The sequence below is a fragment of the Elephantulus edwardii genome, unplaced genomic scaffold, assembly GCF_000299155.1.
Source record: "Elephantulus edwardii isolate Elephantulus edwardi_28Jun2011 unplaced genomic scaffold, EleEdw1.0 scaffold00005, whole genome shotgun sequence".
Classification (NCBI taxonomy): domain Eukaryota; kingdom Metazoa; phylum Chordata; class Mammalia; order Macroscelidea; family Macroscelididae; genus Elephantulus; species Elephantulus edwardii.
The window spans coordinates 2055412-2070886 of NW_006399755.1; the positions used below are offsets into that span (position 1 = coordinate 2055412).

The following is a 15475-nucleotide window of genomic DNA, read 5'->3' on the forward strand; positions in this document are numbered from 1 at the left end:
CTTTGTCACAATCAAATTAGCGCTCTGAATTTCAGGAAATGTTCCTCTGTAATAAAAAAAGACCTGCCTATGATAATTCATTATTTGAAATTATGAACCTATTCAGGTCTCATTATTCCTTTAAAACCACCTGCTTTAAAGAAAAAAGAATACAAATATTGATCACATCAAATGTTTTCATTGAGATTTGACATGGACAACTCATAGTTGATCATGGATGGCCTCAGAAGTTTTCTTGTGTATGAGAAACAGAACTATAGGCCTTTTTGTATAAGTTCCTGTACATCTTGTCCATGCTGTTCTCAAAAACAGGTCGGTGGGATTTTTCTTTAAAGGTGGCTGCCCTGTTAGACCAGTATTCGCCATCATCCAAATTGACAGGACCACATGGCCGTTGTTGATATGAGCTATCAAAAAAGGATAAAAGATGAAAAACAACAGTAATGTTAGAGACAGTACTAGTAAAGTTAAATATTATTGAATACAGGTTTGTGTGACATTCTGCTAGGGCTAGGCAAAAATAAAACACAAATTGTCTTGTGCCTCAAAAATGACAGTCAGAGGTTGAACAACAAGTTGTATGAAACTTAAAAAATCAGAAATTGGTTACCTAAAAGGGTGATACTAGGTATGGGGCATGAAGCCACTGGCAGTTACTGGGAAGATGATTTTAAGGGGAGAAAAAAAACCACCACAATATAAATGAACAAAATATAATCTAAATGAAGGACTGTATAAAACACAGTGTGCATGCATGAAACACAATGTATGTGAATTATAAAAATAATACAAAAAAAATTAAAAAAATGAAATGAAAAATCTACATGAATTTCCGGGAAGAGAGGCGCTGCATGATAAAACAGAATACAAATAATTGGGTATGGTTAGTGTAAGTGCTAACGGCTTCTACACAATTAATCTTCGTAATGACAACGAATCATTTAAACCAGAGCTTTCTTAACTGTGAATTATTGCTTAAAAATAGAATATATGCAAAGTAACTGGTCCAGTTATCTAGAACATAGCAGTTAATAAATATAGGACCCTAAACAAGATACTTCATAAAATGTTTACCCAGAAATCTTACAGATTATCCTCCTTAAAGTTAGAAGCTATAAAAAGAAATGCTCAATGAATTTAAGTTGCCCAAGACAGCTCAATTAGTACACAAGGGAAAGGGAAGGGCAAGCGCATCTGTAGGTAGCTCTATAGGCCTTTCTAATGGCACGCAGCTCTTATGGAGTCGTAAGGCAAACTACAAGCCATTAGTAAAAGCTAAATAATAAGACAGAAAATTCTGAGTGTGAATTAATAGTATGGACTCACGATAGTTTTGAGTCTTAAACAAAGGAGCACACATATTACTAAAATAGATTAGGACTTCTTGTTTTGCGCTATTCTCACAGCTCTCCAGCAAGTTTTCAGAGGGAGTAAATCACGTGGGATTTGGGGGTTTTTTGCTCATCTTTCTTTCATGGAGCAGTTGGTAGATTTAAACTGTGTGCCTGTGAGTTGACGGTGCAATTCCTTACCACTAGGCCATCAGCGTACCCTTATATTATGACTAGTAGGGTTATAATGGAAGAGTTAAGAAAACATTTTTTGAAATCTTGATAATACTTTTCTCAATATACTAAAGTTATAACCTGGGCTAACATATTTATGATAAATATTGACTTCTTCAAAGACTGAGTTTACTTACTTATTTTGTAAATACATAATTAACCTACTTCAATAATTGAAATATTTGTTATAGATTAGGTGTCTGAGAGGGATGATAAGAAGATGAGACCTTAAATTCCCTTCTCTTGACTTCCGTTGATAGAAATCTCAGGGATAGTAAGACGATTTGCTCATCTTTGAAAAGTAAAATTGAATGGAAATGAGTTTTTGGCCTAGGACAAGGTGTGTCTTTGTTTATTCTCTATTTCATTAGCTTTTTCCCCAGTAGTCTCTATTTTAGTAGCTATGTCTTTTTTTCTTCTTCTATATTTGAGTAGCTTCTGCAGTTCAAAATAATTTAATAAAAGACTTTGAAACTCAACAGCTTAAGTAGATATCCAAGAGAAATGAGGATTATAAAGTGATTTCACAAACATGCAAGAATTTTTTCTGTTACCGTGTTTAATTTTTATTGAAGAGACATCCATACACATCTGAGCTAATAAAAAGCTTAGCTGTTAACTTTTCTTGGTAAACTTGAAATGCCAACTTTGACTTAAGGACTATATTTTTCAAAAGTGTAAAATAGTACTTATGATACATTCAACTCTTCTACTGACCAAGTCAACTAAGGAGTCTGTATTTTTAATATGTAATCCTAGTAATTTTTATGTACACAAAAATTTAAGTATCATCACAAAGCCTCTTTCCTTTATCAATTCAACTTACTTCTTACTCAAATTGGAATTTGATATAATGGTACCCATAATAAGAACATTTATCAATATAATAATATTCTAGATAATAGATGTCTAGAAATAAAGGATACAAATTATTTCTTAAGGTATGGCCTTCTCTTTTTCTCTTTGGTTGCTTCTCCTGAAAACTCATCTACAACTGACTAATTACTCTGAAGAAAGGCCAAGCCATCTCTTGCTTCAAACTCAAACTCAAGCTCATTGCCACTGAGTTGGAAATGACTCAGCTTAACCTCCTTTTGAGTTTTCTGAGGCTATAAATCACATGGAAGGAGAATGCACATCTTTCCACTATGAGGTCGCTGGTGGATTCAAACTGCCAGAGAGGCATCCCCTTTGAGTTGGCAATGCAACTCCCAACAGGTTAGGCTAGGAATCTGGGGCCACATTTCTCATCTGTATGAAGTATCTAAAGCAGAATTCCTCAGCATGTTCATAGGTGGTTAGCTATCTTACAAAGGCCGAAAGGAGAGACATGAGTCTCTAACATCAGCTAGTAAAAACACATTCTTAAATAATTCTTAATTGCATAGATTCACAGGTCAGGCAAATATACTAAATCCTTAAGTATAATTATTTTTATATTTATATATAATATATAATAATGTATATATTTTATATTAATTATATTTGTTTTCCTTGAAAAGTTTAAAGGTTAGGTAAATATTAAAATATTTTTATTTCAATCTTGTAACAGGATTCACATGGTTTAAGATACAGAAACCCAGTTGAATCTGACTCAAAGAACCTCTAAACCTGTAAATCTTAACTGGAAGACACTACTTCATCTGTCTCCTGCAGAGAAATCTATTGGTACCAGCCTTAGAAACCTTTCAGTTTGCAGCCTAACACTAATACTAGGTCACCAGGGTTTCATTTTGTTGTGCATAGCATTTTGTTTTGAGTCAAACCAACTCAATGGGAGCTAACAACCACAAGGTGCAGAAATGAACTGCCAATATAAAGGTGCAATAAATCCAGCAGATTAACAATTTCTTTTTATATCAAGCTTTGGTGGCCTAGTGGCAAGAAGCTGCACTGCAATCCCAAAGTATGCAATTGGAGGCCACCAGGTGCTTTGTGGGAGATGGTTGGGAGATCTCTTCCCCCACCATTAACTGCCTCTGAAAACCCGCCAGAGGGTCAGCTATGGGTCTGTTCTGACTCTACAGTAAACAACAACATGAGGACTATATCTACGTACTGTATTAACTAAGCACATACCTATACTCTGGGTCACTATCATAGGCAGAGTCCCTGCAGAAAAGACCTCTTTTCATTTCCAGTTCCTCTTCTTTCTCTGGGTCTCTCTCATCCTGAAATATTTAAATATTTTCATTAATTCATATTCTAAATGTCTCCAAAATGACACTAACATTTCCTTATGTTTCCCCCTTCTTCCATTTAAAAGAAGTTTAATTAAATATTTACATCTCTGAAGAAGGAAACAAAAAGAGTGGATTGTCAATTTATTATTCTGTCACTAATATGAACACTACGCAGTTTTACTAGTAAGCTGTATAATACTTTTGCCAATAGTGCTTATCAATGACTAGGCACCAGGAACTATTTCTTGAATCAACAAATGCATGGGGATGGATTCTGTTTTAACATAAGTAGTGACTATCTCACACAGTGTTATATAATCACAAAAAATCTATACTTGTATTCTCAAATAAAAGCATTTAAGAAAACTATGCAGTCTTGATCATTCTAACAACTATGACTTACCAAGGAAACAACAAAATTATCATAAATTATAGTAAATCACAAAGACAAAATGAAGGCAAGGTAGTTGAAATTAAAATGTGTATTTATTTATGCTTCTACTGGTAGCTAATTATTTTTTTAAATTTCATTATTTTTTGTGTCTGTACTGTCAAATTGGATCTGACTGGTACAGGAGGATACTGCCCCTCCTTCTCCAGCAGAGCATCTGGTGGCTTTGAACCAAGCGCCTCTGAGTTTGTAGTACAGCTTCTTGCCACTAGGCCACCAGAGCTCCTTTGGCAGCTAATTCTTAAGACACAAGAAAAATAATTTTGAACAGAGATAACTTTGCAAACTATATGTCATAGTAATGAAATGCATGTATTAATTTTATAAAATTTAATAGCAAATATCTTTCTCAATTCCTAGGCAAAGTCTTGGTTCCTGAGCCAAACAAGAACAGCAAAGATATTATTATAAAGGAATTAGTAAATATAAATGAATTGCTGTAAAGATCATTATTTATAGAGAGTTTATTCACACAATATATTTTAAAAACCCACTGAATAGGATTATAAAGAAAATTTATTTGAAAATTTTGCTGTCAGCATGAAACAGAGAAGACTGCATCCAATGTAAAAATCTGAACAATAATTAAGAGAGCAAGCTTAAAATACATCTCAAAAATGTCCAAATATATTTAAAATCATTATGGTATCATGTGTACTAAAACTTTTGTTATTACAGAGTAACTGTTAACATTTGAACTTTGGTACCTTAACGTCTATCTACTATTAGAAGAGGTTGTGGAACTAGAGACATGATTGCCAATGTCAGATGGATCTTGGCAGAGAGCAAAGAGTATCAGAGGGATATCTGTGTTTCAATGACTATGCAAAGGTATTTGACTGTGTGGATCACAACAAATTGTGGTTAACCTTGAGAAGAATAGGAATCCCAGAACACTTGATTGTGCTTATGCAAAACCTATATTTGGACCAAAAAGTCAACCTCAGAACAGAGCAGGGAAGCACTGCATGGTTCAAAATCAACAGGGGAGTGTGTCTGGGATGAGTTCTGTCTCCATACTTTTTCAATCTATATGCAGAAAAGAACATTCAGGAGGATGGATTTTATGAGGAGGAATGTGGCATCAGGATTGAAGGAAGATTCGTCAAGAACCTACGTTACGTACATGACACAACCTTGCTTGCTGAAACTGAGGTGGACCTGAAGCGCTTTGCTGAAGAAGACCAAGGACTGCGGTTTTCAATATGGATTGAAGCTCAATATTAAGAAGACAAAGATTCTCACCACTGGATCAAATGGCAGCACCATGATGGATGAAGAAGAGATTGAGTTTGTTAACAGTTATAGCTTGCTCTACTCAATCAACCTTTTGGCACCAGAAGTCAGGAAATCAAAAGGTGAATTGCAATAGGTAAATCAGTTGTCAGGGACCTTTCCAGAGTTTGAGAAACAATGATGGTAGTCTAGAGACTAAGGTGAACCTGATCCAGTCCATGGTCTTTTAATTTAATTGCTATGGATCAAAGAGCCGGATAATGACTGAGGATGACAGAAGAATAACTGATGCCTTTGAGTTGTGGTGTTGGAGAAGAGTTTTGAAAATACTATGGACTACCAAGAAAACAAATAGGGCCATCTTTGAGAGGGTGAAACCAAGTTTTTTCTCCTTGGAGGCTAGAATTTTAAAGCTCCTTCTCACATACTTTGGGCATGCAGCTAGGAGGGACTGGTTCTTGGAGAAGGTCATCATGCTTGGAAGGATGGAGGGAAAGCACAGGAGAAGAGGAAGACCCTGGATGAGATGGATTGATACAATAACTATGGGCAATGGGAGTAGGTATGTCAGAGGCAGTGAGACTGGCTCTGGACAGGGCAGGCTTCAGAGCTTTTGTACATAGGGTCTCTACGAGTCGCAGGCAACAAAACAATAGCTATCACTATAGCTAGAACAGCTTTCTGGTTCTTAGTGATTGGATGGCAAGACTTGTCTTCTATTTTCTATAGTGAGGTATTATGTTTTGCATCTCTTTTCTTTTGAATAGCATATATAATTACTCTTATTAGGTGTTATTGAGTGGGTTCTGACAAAGAGTGACTATAAATGCAAATTAAGGAAACACTGCTTGGTTCTGTGCCATCCTTATTGTTGCTACGCTTAAACCCACAAATTATAACAGTAATTAGGCTTTTTGTTGATCTTCTACTTTACTAAGCATGATGTCTATCTTCTTAGAACACACTCAAAGTATGTTAGACAAAGTTTCACCATTCTCACTTCTAAGCAGCAATCTGTACTTCTCCCAAGACACATTTGTTCATCCTCCCGGAAGTCCGTGTTATATATTCAGTATCCTCTGTCAACATAAAAACTCAAAGGCACTAACTCTTCTTTGTTGTTTTTTACTAATGGTCTAGCTTTAGGATGTATATGAGATTAAAAGTAACGTGTAACGTGTAATCCACCAACCCAAAGAGAGATAGTTGGAATCCACCAGCTGCTCCAAGGAAGAAAGATGGGATATCTCTTCTCATGAGATTCACAGCCCCTTAAAAATCTTCTGGAGGGTCAGCTATGGGTTGGTTACAACTCGATGACAATGAGTTGAGTTTATGTGTTGTGTAGGGCTTACTTCAGCCCTTTAAATGACATTTTAGCATTTTAATACTTTTAAGAGGTGTTTTGAAAGAAAATTGCCCACTATAATAAATCATTTGAATCATTAATTCAAAAATCTAAATAATCTTGTTCTAAGAGTGTTGACTGTAGATCCAAGTAAGTAAAATAAAATTCTTGATAACTTCAATGTGTTCACTATGATGCTGCTTAATGGTACAATCATGAGGAATTTTGTTTTATGATGAAGAACAAAGCTGCAAGACAGACAACAATACCAAAACTTACTATAAGGCTACAGTAAGCAAAACAGTGTTGTACTAGTATAAGGATAGCATGTAGATAAGTGAGATCAATTTAAAGTCCAGGAATATATTTATACAAATAAGATCAAAGGGTTCAAAGAAAATTCAATGGGAAAAAAAAATCACAACACTCGCTCAGCAATGAACTGAACTGAAGAACAAATTGAAGCTCCAAGTTGTAATACTTAAGGAAGCTGTTAGCAGAATGTTGAATGTCCCAGGAATCATCAAAAGATGATAGAAGGAATACACAGAGTCACTATACCAAAAAAGAACTGGCTGACACAGAAGAATTTAATGAAACAACATATGATCAAGAGGCAATGGTGATGAAGGAGGGAGTTCAAGCTGCTCTGAAGGAATTGATGGCATACCAAATGACAGTAAACGGATGCTGTCCTGGATGCACTCACCAAGTTGTGCCAAGAAATCTGGAGGACTACTACTTGGCCAACTGACTGGAAGAGATCCACACTTGTTTACATACCAAAAAAAAGGTGACCCAACAGAATGTGGAAATTATTGAACTGTGTCATTAATATCACATGCAAACAATATATAGCTGAAAATTATCCTAAAATGGCTGGAACAGCACATCAACAGAGAACTGCCAGATATGCTGGCTGGGTTTAGAAAAGGTAATGAAACTAAGGATATTATAGCCAATGTTAGATGGATCTTAGCTGAAAGAGAAAGTATCAGAGAAATATCTGTGTTTCATTTTCTATGAAAAGATATTTGACTGTGTGAATCACAAAAAAAACTGTGGCTAATGCTGAGAAGAATCAAAATCCTAGAACAGGGATATATCCTATCTCCACAACTTACCAAATTATATGCAGAACAGATAATCCAGGAGTCTGGGCTCTATGAGGTGGGATGTGGCATCAGTCAGAGGAGGACTTATCAACCACCTGTGTTATGCAGATGATGGATAACTGCCTTCAATATGGATTGAAGCTCAACATTAAGAAAACAAAGATTTTCACCACTGGTCAACTGTCAGCATCATGATAAGATGGTGGAGATTTAGATTGTTAACAGCTTCAGCTTGCTTGACTCCCCAATCAACACTCTTGGTATTAGCAGCCAGGAAAATCTGTTGTCAGGGAGTACTGAAGAGAAAAGATGTCAGGACAGTCTATACACTGATTCAGGCCATGGTCTTCACAATTACTTGCTATTCATTAGAGAGCTGGACAAAGGATGACTAAGATAACAGAAGAAGAATTAATGCCTTGGAGTTGTGGTGCTAGAGAAGAGTACTGAATATAACATTAACTGTTCGGAGAACGAGCCCTGGATAAGACTGAAACCAGGCTGCTCCTTGGAAGCAAGGATTTTGAATTTTTGTTTGACATACTTTGGGCATGTTGCAAGGTGGGACCAATCCTTAGAGAGGGACATTATGCTTGGAAGGGTGAAGGGAAAGTATAAGAGAGGAAGACTCTGGATGAGCCAGATTGACTCAGTGACTGGGGTAAATGAAGGTAGGTGTGTCAGAGACAATGTGGTTGGCTCAAGATAGAGCAGGGTTCAGAGATGTACATAGGGTTGCAATGGGCTGCAAATGACTCAACACTACATAACAACAGTGCTGAGAAAACAAAAGAGAATGAGGTTGGACCTATCCTGCAGCTATAAAAGAAATACACAGATTATGGCTTTAAGAAACAGAATTTATTCTCTTACACTTTAGGAGAGTAGTAGCATAAATTCAGGGTGAAGCTCTGGAGGAAGGATTCATCTATGCTAAACTTTAGGAAGAAATTCTTGTTTCCATTCAACATCTGTGAGCTGGTGTTCCTTGGAGATCTAATGCATATTATCTCAATCTTGTCCTGAAAGAGGTTTCAGCACAGTGGTTCTGGGCCCAAAGGACATGCTCTTGTCTTTTTTGCAAGAATTGGTTCCTTCTGATAATATGCCCAAAGCATGTGAGACCATCTTTGCTTGTAAGGAGCATCCTTGATTGTTATTCCTCCCAGACATGTTTGTTCCTTTGTCAATCCATGGGCTATTCAATACATTAACACTACAATTCAAAGTCATCAATTCTGCTGTCATCCTTATCCATTGTCTGATTTTCAGAGCCATAAAAAGCAACTGAAAAGACCATTGCTTGGATCCAGTACCATGTAAACGAGGAATTTTGCTCTTTAGCATTTTGGAGCATGTTAGCTTTTTGGGCTCCTGTTACCATGGACATTGATCATGGATTCAAGTACAATGAAATTGTTGATAAATTCTGTCTTTTCTCTAGCTATCATTATGTTGTCTATTGATCCAGGGGTAAATGTTTGTGTTTTCTTGATGTTGAGATGGAATACATATTGAAGGTTGCAGTCTTTGATTTTCTGCAACAGGTGCTTCAAGTATTCATCACTTTCTGCAAGCAAGGTTGAGTCATTTTCAGAATGCAAGCTGCTGATAAATCTACATCTGATGTTGATGACATAGTCTTTCTATAGTTAGTTTCTCAAATTATTTGCTCAGAGTAAGTATGGTGAAAGGAAACAATCTCGACAAACACATTTCCTGATTTCAGATCATGCAGTATTCTTTCATTCTGGTTGAGCAATTAACTGGTGTAGTTTCTCATGAGTACAATTAAATGTTTTAGAATTAGCAACACCTTTGCTAGAAATATAGCCAAATGACTTGGAAATGGTAACACAAATAGGTATTTGTAAACCTGTGTTCACTGAGGTATTATATTCACAATAGCTACAACATAGACATTACCCTAAAATGTTCATTAACAGTTAAACAGATAAACAAAATGGGGTACATACACATGATAACATATTACCTGACCAGAAAGAAAAGCTATCTGGAAGGTCAATTATCATTTGGTTCTGACTGGATGGCATACAACAACAGGCATGAACAAAAAGAAAGTAATTTCTTAGAAATAAAGGAAATGGAAGAGACCATGGCCTTTGAATCCTCATAGATATGGGACTTTTTTTAGGTTTATGAGCATAAGTAATTACTGGAACACAGAAAAAAGCCAGTAAAGCTATTAATGGCAGTAAAAGTGGAGTGTTAAAAAAACCCAAAAACCCACCACAATGACGTTTATGAGGTCTCAGATATAGGGCTAATTTTCTAATTACGATATTATTGACTTATGAAGCTACACAGGATTAGAAGGAATAGAGCTCAGCCAGAACTCTGAGAAGCAGAGTAGCCTCAAGATGCTTAGGAGATAAAGATCCACTAGAGCGAGAGACTTGAAATCTCAAAAAGCAAATAAATTCCTGGAGGTAGTGTTAACATTTAATGAAGATAACATGCTTGAAACATGAAATGTGTGACCAGATGCTGAGCAGACACCATTTCTAAGAGGGGTAGAAATAAAAAATTTTTGTGACTCACACTAGGCTGAGGAGATAAAACTTAAGGCCTAAAGAATATTATGATGATGTTCCACTTCAGATTCTAATAAGTAAATAAAAAGCTACTGAAAGCAACATGGATCATGCTATAAAGTCATGGTACTTAAACATCTGCAATCACACAGCAGAGGAGAGCTGAAAAGTCCTAACAAGTACAGTAGTAAACTGATAACTGACAGCGGCAACCACATTTATCCTGGGGACGCTTGACTTCTGAAAGCAACTAGAAGTAGGTCCTTGTTTTAGAGCTGATGTATTTCTCCCTGTAGAGAAACCAGCAGATATACTGAATATTATATAGGAAAGGAATCACTAAAACAAAGACTAGGAGGACTAAAATTTCACCTTAAGGATTAAGGTATACCTGACTCAAGTCAGGGTATTATCAGTAACTTCAAGTACTGTGATAGCTGGAAAATAAGTAAGGAAGAGCTGATGATTTTACATTATAGTTCTGGTGAAGAATAATGTAAATACTATGGACTGCCAGAAGAACAAGGAGATCTGCCTTGGAAGAAGAGCAGACTGAGTGCTCCTTAGAATCAAAAACAAATGAGGGGGAGTTAGACTGTAAAGAACACACTGCTTGTTAAAGGAGAATTTCAACAAACAAGAGGAAGACCTTCAATGAGATGGACTGACAGAGTGGTTCGTACAATGGTATTAAGTAGAGCAATGATTATAAGGATGGCACACTATCAAGATGTGTTTCATTTTACAGAGTATCATTATAACTTTTCAAAAGCCTTTTATTTAGGAAGTAGATGGTCCATACTGCTTCCCAGTCTGTCTTAATCAGGGAGCTCCACCAAAACCAACTCATGATTGGAAACCCTTTTGTAATTAATTGAAAAGATTTGAATAGTAAAGCAATCCCAACTAATCACAGTACATCAAACTGACAGACAAGTGCTGCACCACTTAGAATAACTTCTCTCCAAACACAGTAACAGACTTTTTAATACAAAGGCCCACCCACCAGATCCTGTTTGCCCACACACAGGCTTCCCATCCAAAATGATTGTAAATGAGGTCAGGTAACAGTTAATTATGGATGGCCAAGAGAACAAATAGATATGCCTTGGAAAGGGTACAGCTGGAGTGGTCATTGGAGGCAAGATGATGAGGCTTCACATCACATACTTTGGACATGTTGCCAGGAGGTGCTATTTCTTGGAGAGGGAAGGGTCTGCGAAGGAGAGGAAGACACTCAACTGGTGGATACTGACATGGTGACTGCTGCAATGGGCTCTTGTGTTGTCAGGAAGTGGGATGATGGCACAGGACAGGACTAGGTTCAGATCTTTTGTTCATAGGGTCGCTATGAGTGTACTCTACTCAATGGCACCTAATAACAACAACAACACACCAACATTATAAGACATACTCAACAGCACCTAGCAACAAGAAGTTCAACATAGTCAAAACTATACTATAATATTTCTTGAAAAACCAACATAGCCTTCTTCTGATTTATTCTTCCTTTATACTTTTTTAATTTAATCTAAAAGTCTTATTTCCCTTCAAGCCAACTAATGACAATTTTATCAAATTCATCTCCTTAAAAAAAGTATTAATCTGTAAATGTTCATTAAAATTAATAAAATTTTTTAAAAAGTATTAATCATACATGAAGACCTTTCAGTGGGTCTCTACATATTAAAGGAGAGGTGGTCAACTAGAAGCTGGTGTATATGTGTATATATAAACCCATTATGTGTGTATATACACATATACAACTCATTGTTGTCAAGCTGTAACCAAATCATAGCTGACTCTCTAGCAGATTTCTGAGATTGTAAATCACATCTTTCTCCCATAAAGTTAGTAGTGGATTTAAATCACCTCGGGACAGCCATGTCTGACCTCTACTAACTATACAAAAAGGAGATGTCCCCACCAACAGCATCAACGCTAATTCCCATGAAGCCAGACATATCTCTCATGCTCCCATCTCTTTTTCTACTCATCCTAAGATCAATCTTACTACTGCTTTACTAGTTCAAAATCTGATGCAATAGCTCAGAGACCACACAGAACCATATTAGAAAAGTAAAAAAGCTATTAGCTCAGATTATTAGCAGAATACAGTCAGGATAGCTTCCAGAATATTCTCAGAGGCACCTCAGCCTTGAGCCTTGTGGCTTTAGGCTAGTGCTACAAAGTTATCAGTCCTGTCAATACTGGCTCTCTACAACCTCCCTCACCCCACCCCAGTCATCTAACAAATTTGATCAAAAGGCTCTTAGCTCTGGTCCAAAGGCACGACAATCCCAAGGTTTATTGTGTCTCTCATCAGGCTTCTGGTTCTCTACTTTGGCCACTGCTGCTGTTGCTATAAATCTAGCTGTTACTGCTGTTCTTAATGGTGTCGGTGGAATATCTGATTCTGTAGGGCATGCTCTCCATACTTGTTTCTGCTTTGCTGGTGGCAATGCTTTCTCCTTCTGCTTCTGGATCTGTTCAATTTAATGGAAAGACTAGCAAGACTAGCCAGTCTCCTTGTAGACTGGTGAAACTAGCCAATTCCCTTGTGGAGTGGTGAGACTAGTCAATACCTTTGTGGGTAGGCTATCATGCCCTATTTGCATATTCCCACCCATCCACATGGTAAAGTAAAATTCAATGGCTATAAAAGGCATTTTGAACACTATTATTATTGTTATGTACCACAAAGTCAGAACTGATCCATAGCTGACCCTTGAGTGGGTTTTCCGAGGCAGTTAATCACACAGGAGGAGACAGCCCATCCTTCACCCTCAGAGCAGCTGGTGGCCTCGAACAACCACATGCCTTAGGGATTGCAGTGCAGGTTTTTGCCATTAGGCCATCAGAGAGCTCCTTACACACACACACACACACACACACACACACAGACACACACAGACACACACAGAGAGCCATATTTTGTTTTCCATTTGAATTAATTGACAACAAAGATACATGAAAATAATTATAAGGTTTAGCACCACTGTGCCCAAACTCCTAGAATTCCTATATGATTAACAATTAAGTGAGGAAAGTTGATATTATAAAAGTTTTATCATTTCTTTTTTTACCACAGTACTTAATATTTGACCCTTGAATATTTCTAACTTCAAGACTCCCAGATTCCAGGATAGTCTAAATTTTCCCTGCCTTTCCAAATCTGGTCCAACAAGAATTATCTGTTTTAACTTGATTGCTATTCACAATTTTGACAATAAATTAAAGCAATACATGGTTGATATTTGAAAAATGTAAGATTGAACTATGTGGGATAACTTGTATGTGGACTTCCCTTCACCCCCTCATGATTTCAGTGCACTCAAAGTGTTTCAAGTAGTAACTTAAAATACTCTGTAATGCTAATCACCTTTACTTGAGTAGTTCATTTTTCTTTTATCATTTACTGGGGAGATGAAGTGCTCAACTAGAAATGTTAAGTGAATACTTGTAACACTCAAGCTCACCATAATAGCATCAGGAAATATATTGCAGATAATTAGAAATGAACAGTTCAGGCTCATGTTGTTCCAGGGTTAGCTGTGGATTCTGAACTGCTTGAAAGGTCAACATTCCTAACCTCCCAGGTGCTCAATGGTCAAGAATTCATTTCTAGACTGGGCAAATTTAGAGGATTAAATCAGAATAGGAAGTTTAGATATCAGAAGAAAAAATAGTAAAAAGAGTGAGAACTTTATGGAATGACTAGGTCTAACACCATGTCTAACATTTACATATATTTCAATATGGATTGAAGCTCAACATCAAGAAGACAAAGATTCTCACCACTGGGACAGCACCATAATAGATGCAGAAGAGATTGAGGTTGTTAGCAGTTCCAGCTTGCTCAGATCCACAGTCAACACTCAGCAGTCAGGAAATCAAAAGTTGAATTGTACTGGGAAAATCTGCTGTCACAGACCTCTCCATAGTGCTGAAGAGCAACAATGTCACTCTAAATACTAAGGTGTACCTAATCCAGGCAATGGTCTTCTCAATTACTTGTTATGCTTCAGAAAACTGGACAATGACTAAGGATGCCAGAAGAACAACAGATGCCTTCAAGTTGTAGTGCTGGAGAAGAGTCTTGAAAATACAATGGACTGCCAAGTAAACAAATTGGTCTGTCTTAGAGAGGATTAAACCAAGTCTCTCCTTGGAGGCTAGGATTCTGAAGCTCTGCTTCACTTACATTAGGCACGTGGCCAGGAAAGATAGGTCCTTGGAAAAGGATATCATGCTTGGAAGGGTGGATAGCGCAAGAGAGGAAGTCCCCAGAAGAGATGGATTGACACAGTAACTGGGGTAACGGGGCTTGGTGTGTCAGAATTAGTGAGACTGGCTCAGGACAGGGAAGAGTTCAGAGCTCCTATACATAGGATTGCTACACATCGCAGGTAACTCAATGGCACATAACAACAATAAAATGCTGTGACAAGTTTAGAAGCAAGAGTGGCATCCACTTCCTAAATAACATGCCTCTGGAAACTGTATTAATTTTGATAAATGTTGATAGTTATGTAGAGGGGCTTTAGGCCTTTTGTCCATGGGTGACTCGACTCAAAGGCAATCAACAACAACAACATCATCATTAAAATATTTGTTAACTTATATGCTAGTACTTCCTTATTTCTTGGTTTCTGAACACGTATGTACCCATGGGCTCATGTTTGTATGTTTTTACATGCTTATGTTTAGGCTTATTATTTGGTTTAGGTGCAGAAGGTAGTACTTTGCATTATTATTTCTGTAGAATTTAGTTGTTAAAAGAGTGTTAATATGAATTCAAATCTTGTCTCAAATAATGTTAAATACCTATGTGAAATGCAAGTCACGTCTCAGTATTTATTATTGTAAGTATAAAATTTATTATTACTCTAAGCATGTTGTTGTTGCTGTTATGTGCCGTCGAGTCGCTTGCAACTCATAGCGACCCTATGTACAACAGCCCTAAACTCCGCTCTGTCCTGTGCCAATCGCACTGTCTCTGACACTCCCATCCCAATTATC

The 15475-nt window shown here is 37.0% G+C and overlaps 1 protein-coding gene across 1 annotated transcript in view; it reads right to left on the reverse strand.

Moving 5' to 3' along the window:
* Positions 1-223: 223 nt before the first annotated feature.
* Positions 224-15475, reverse strand: part of LOC102860280 (spermatogenesis-associated protein 6-like) — a 137071-nt gene continuing 121819 nt past the window's right edge. The window contains exons 10-11 of the mRNA XM_006879802.1: positions 3645-3736; positions 224-407 (exon numbers count right to left, since the gene is read on the reverse strand). Coding sequence (XP_006879864.1) covers positions 224-407; positions 3645-3736 — 276 coding nt within the window. The remainder of the gene's footprint in view (positions 408-3644; positions 3737-15475) is intronic.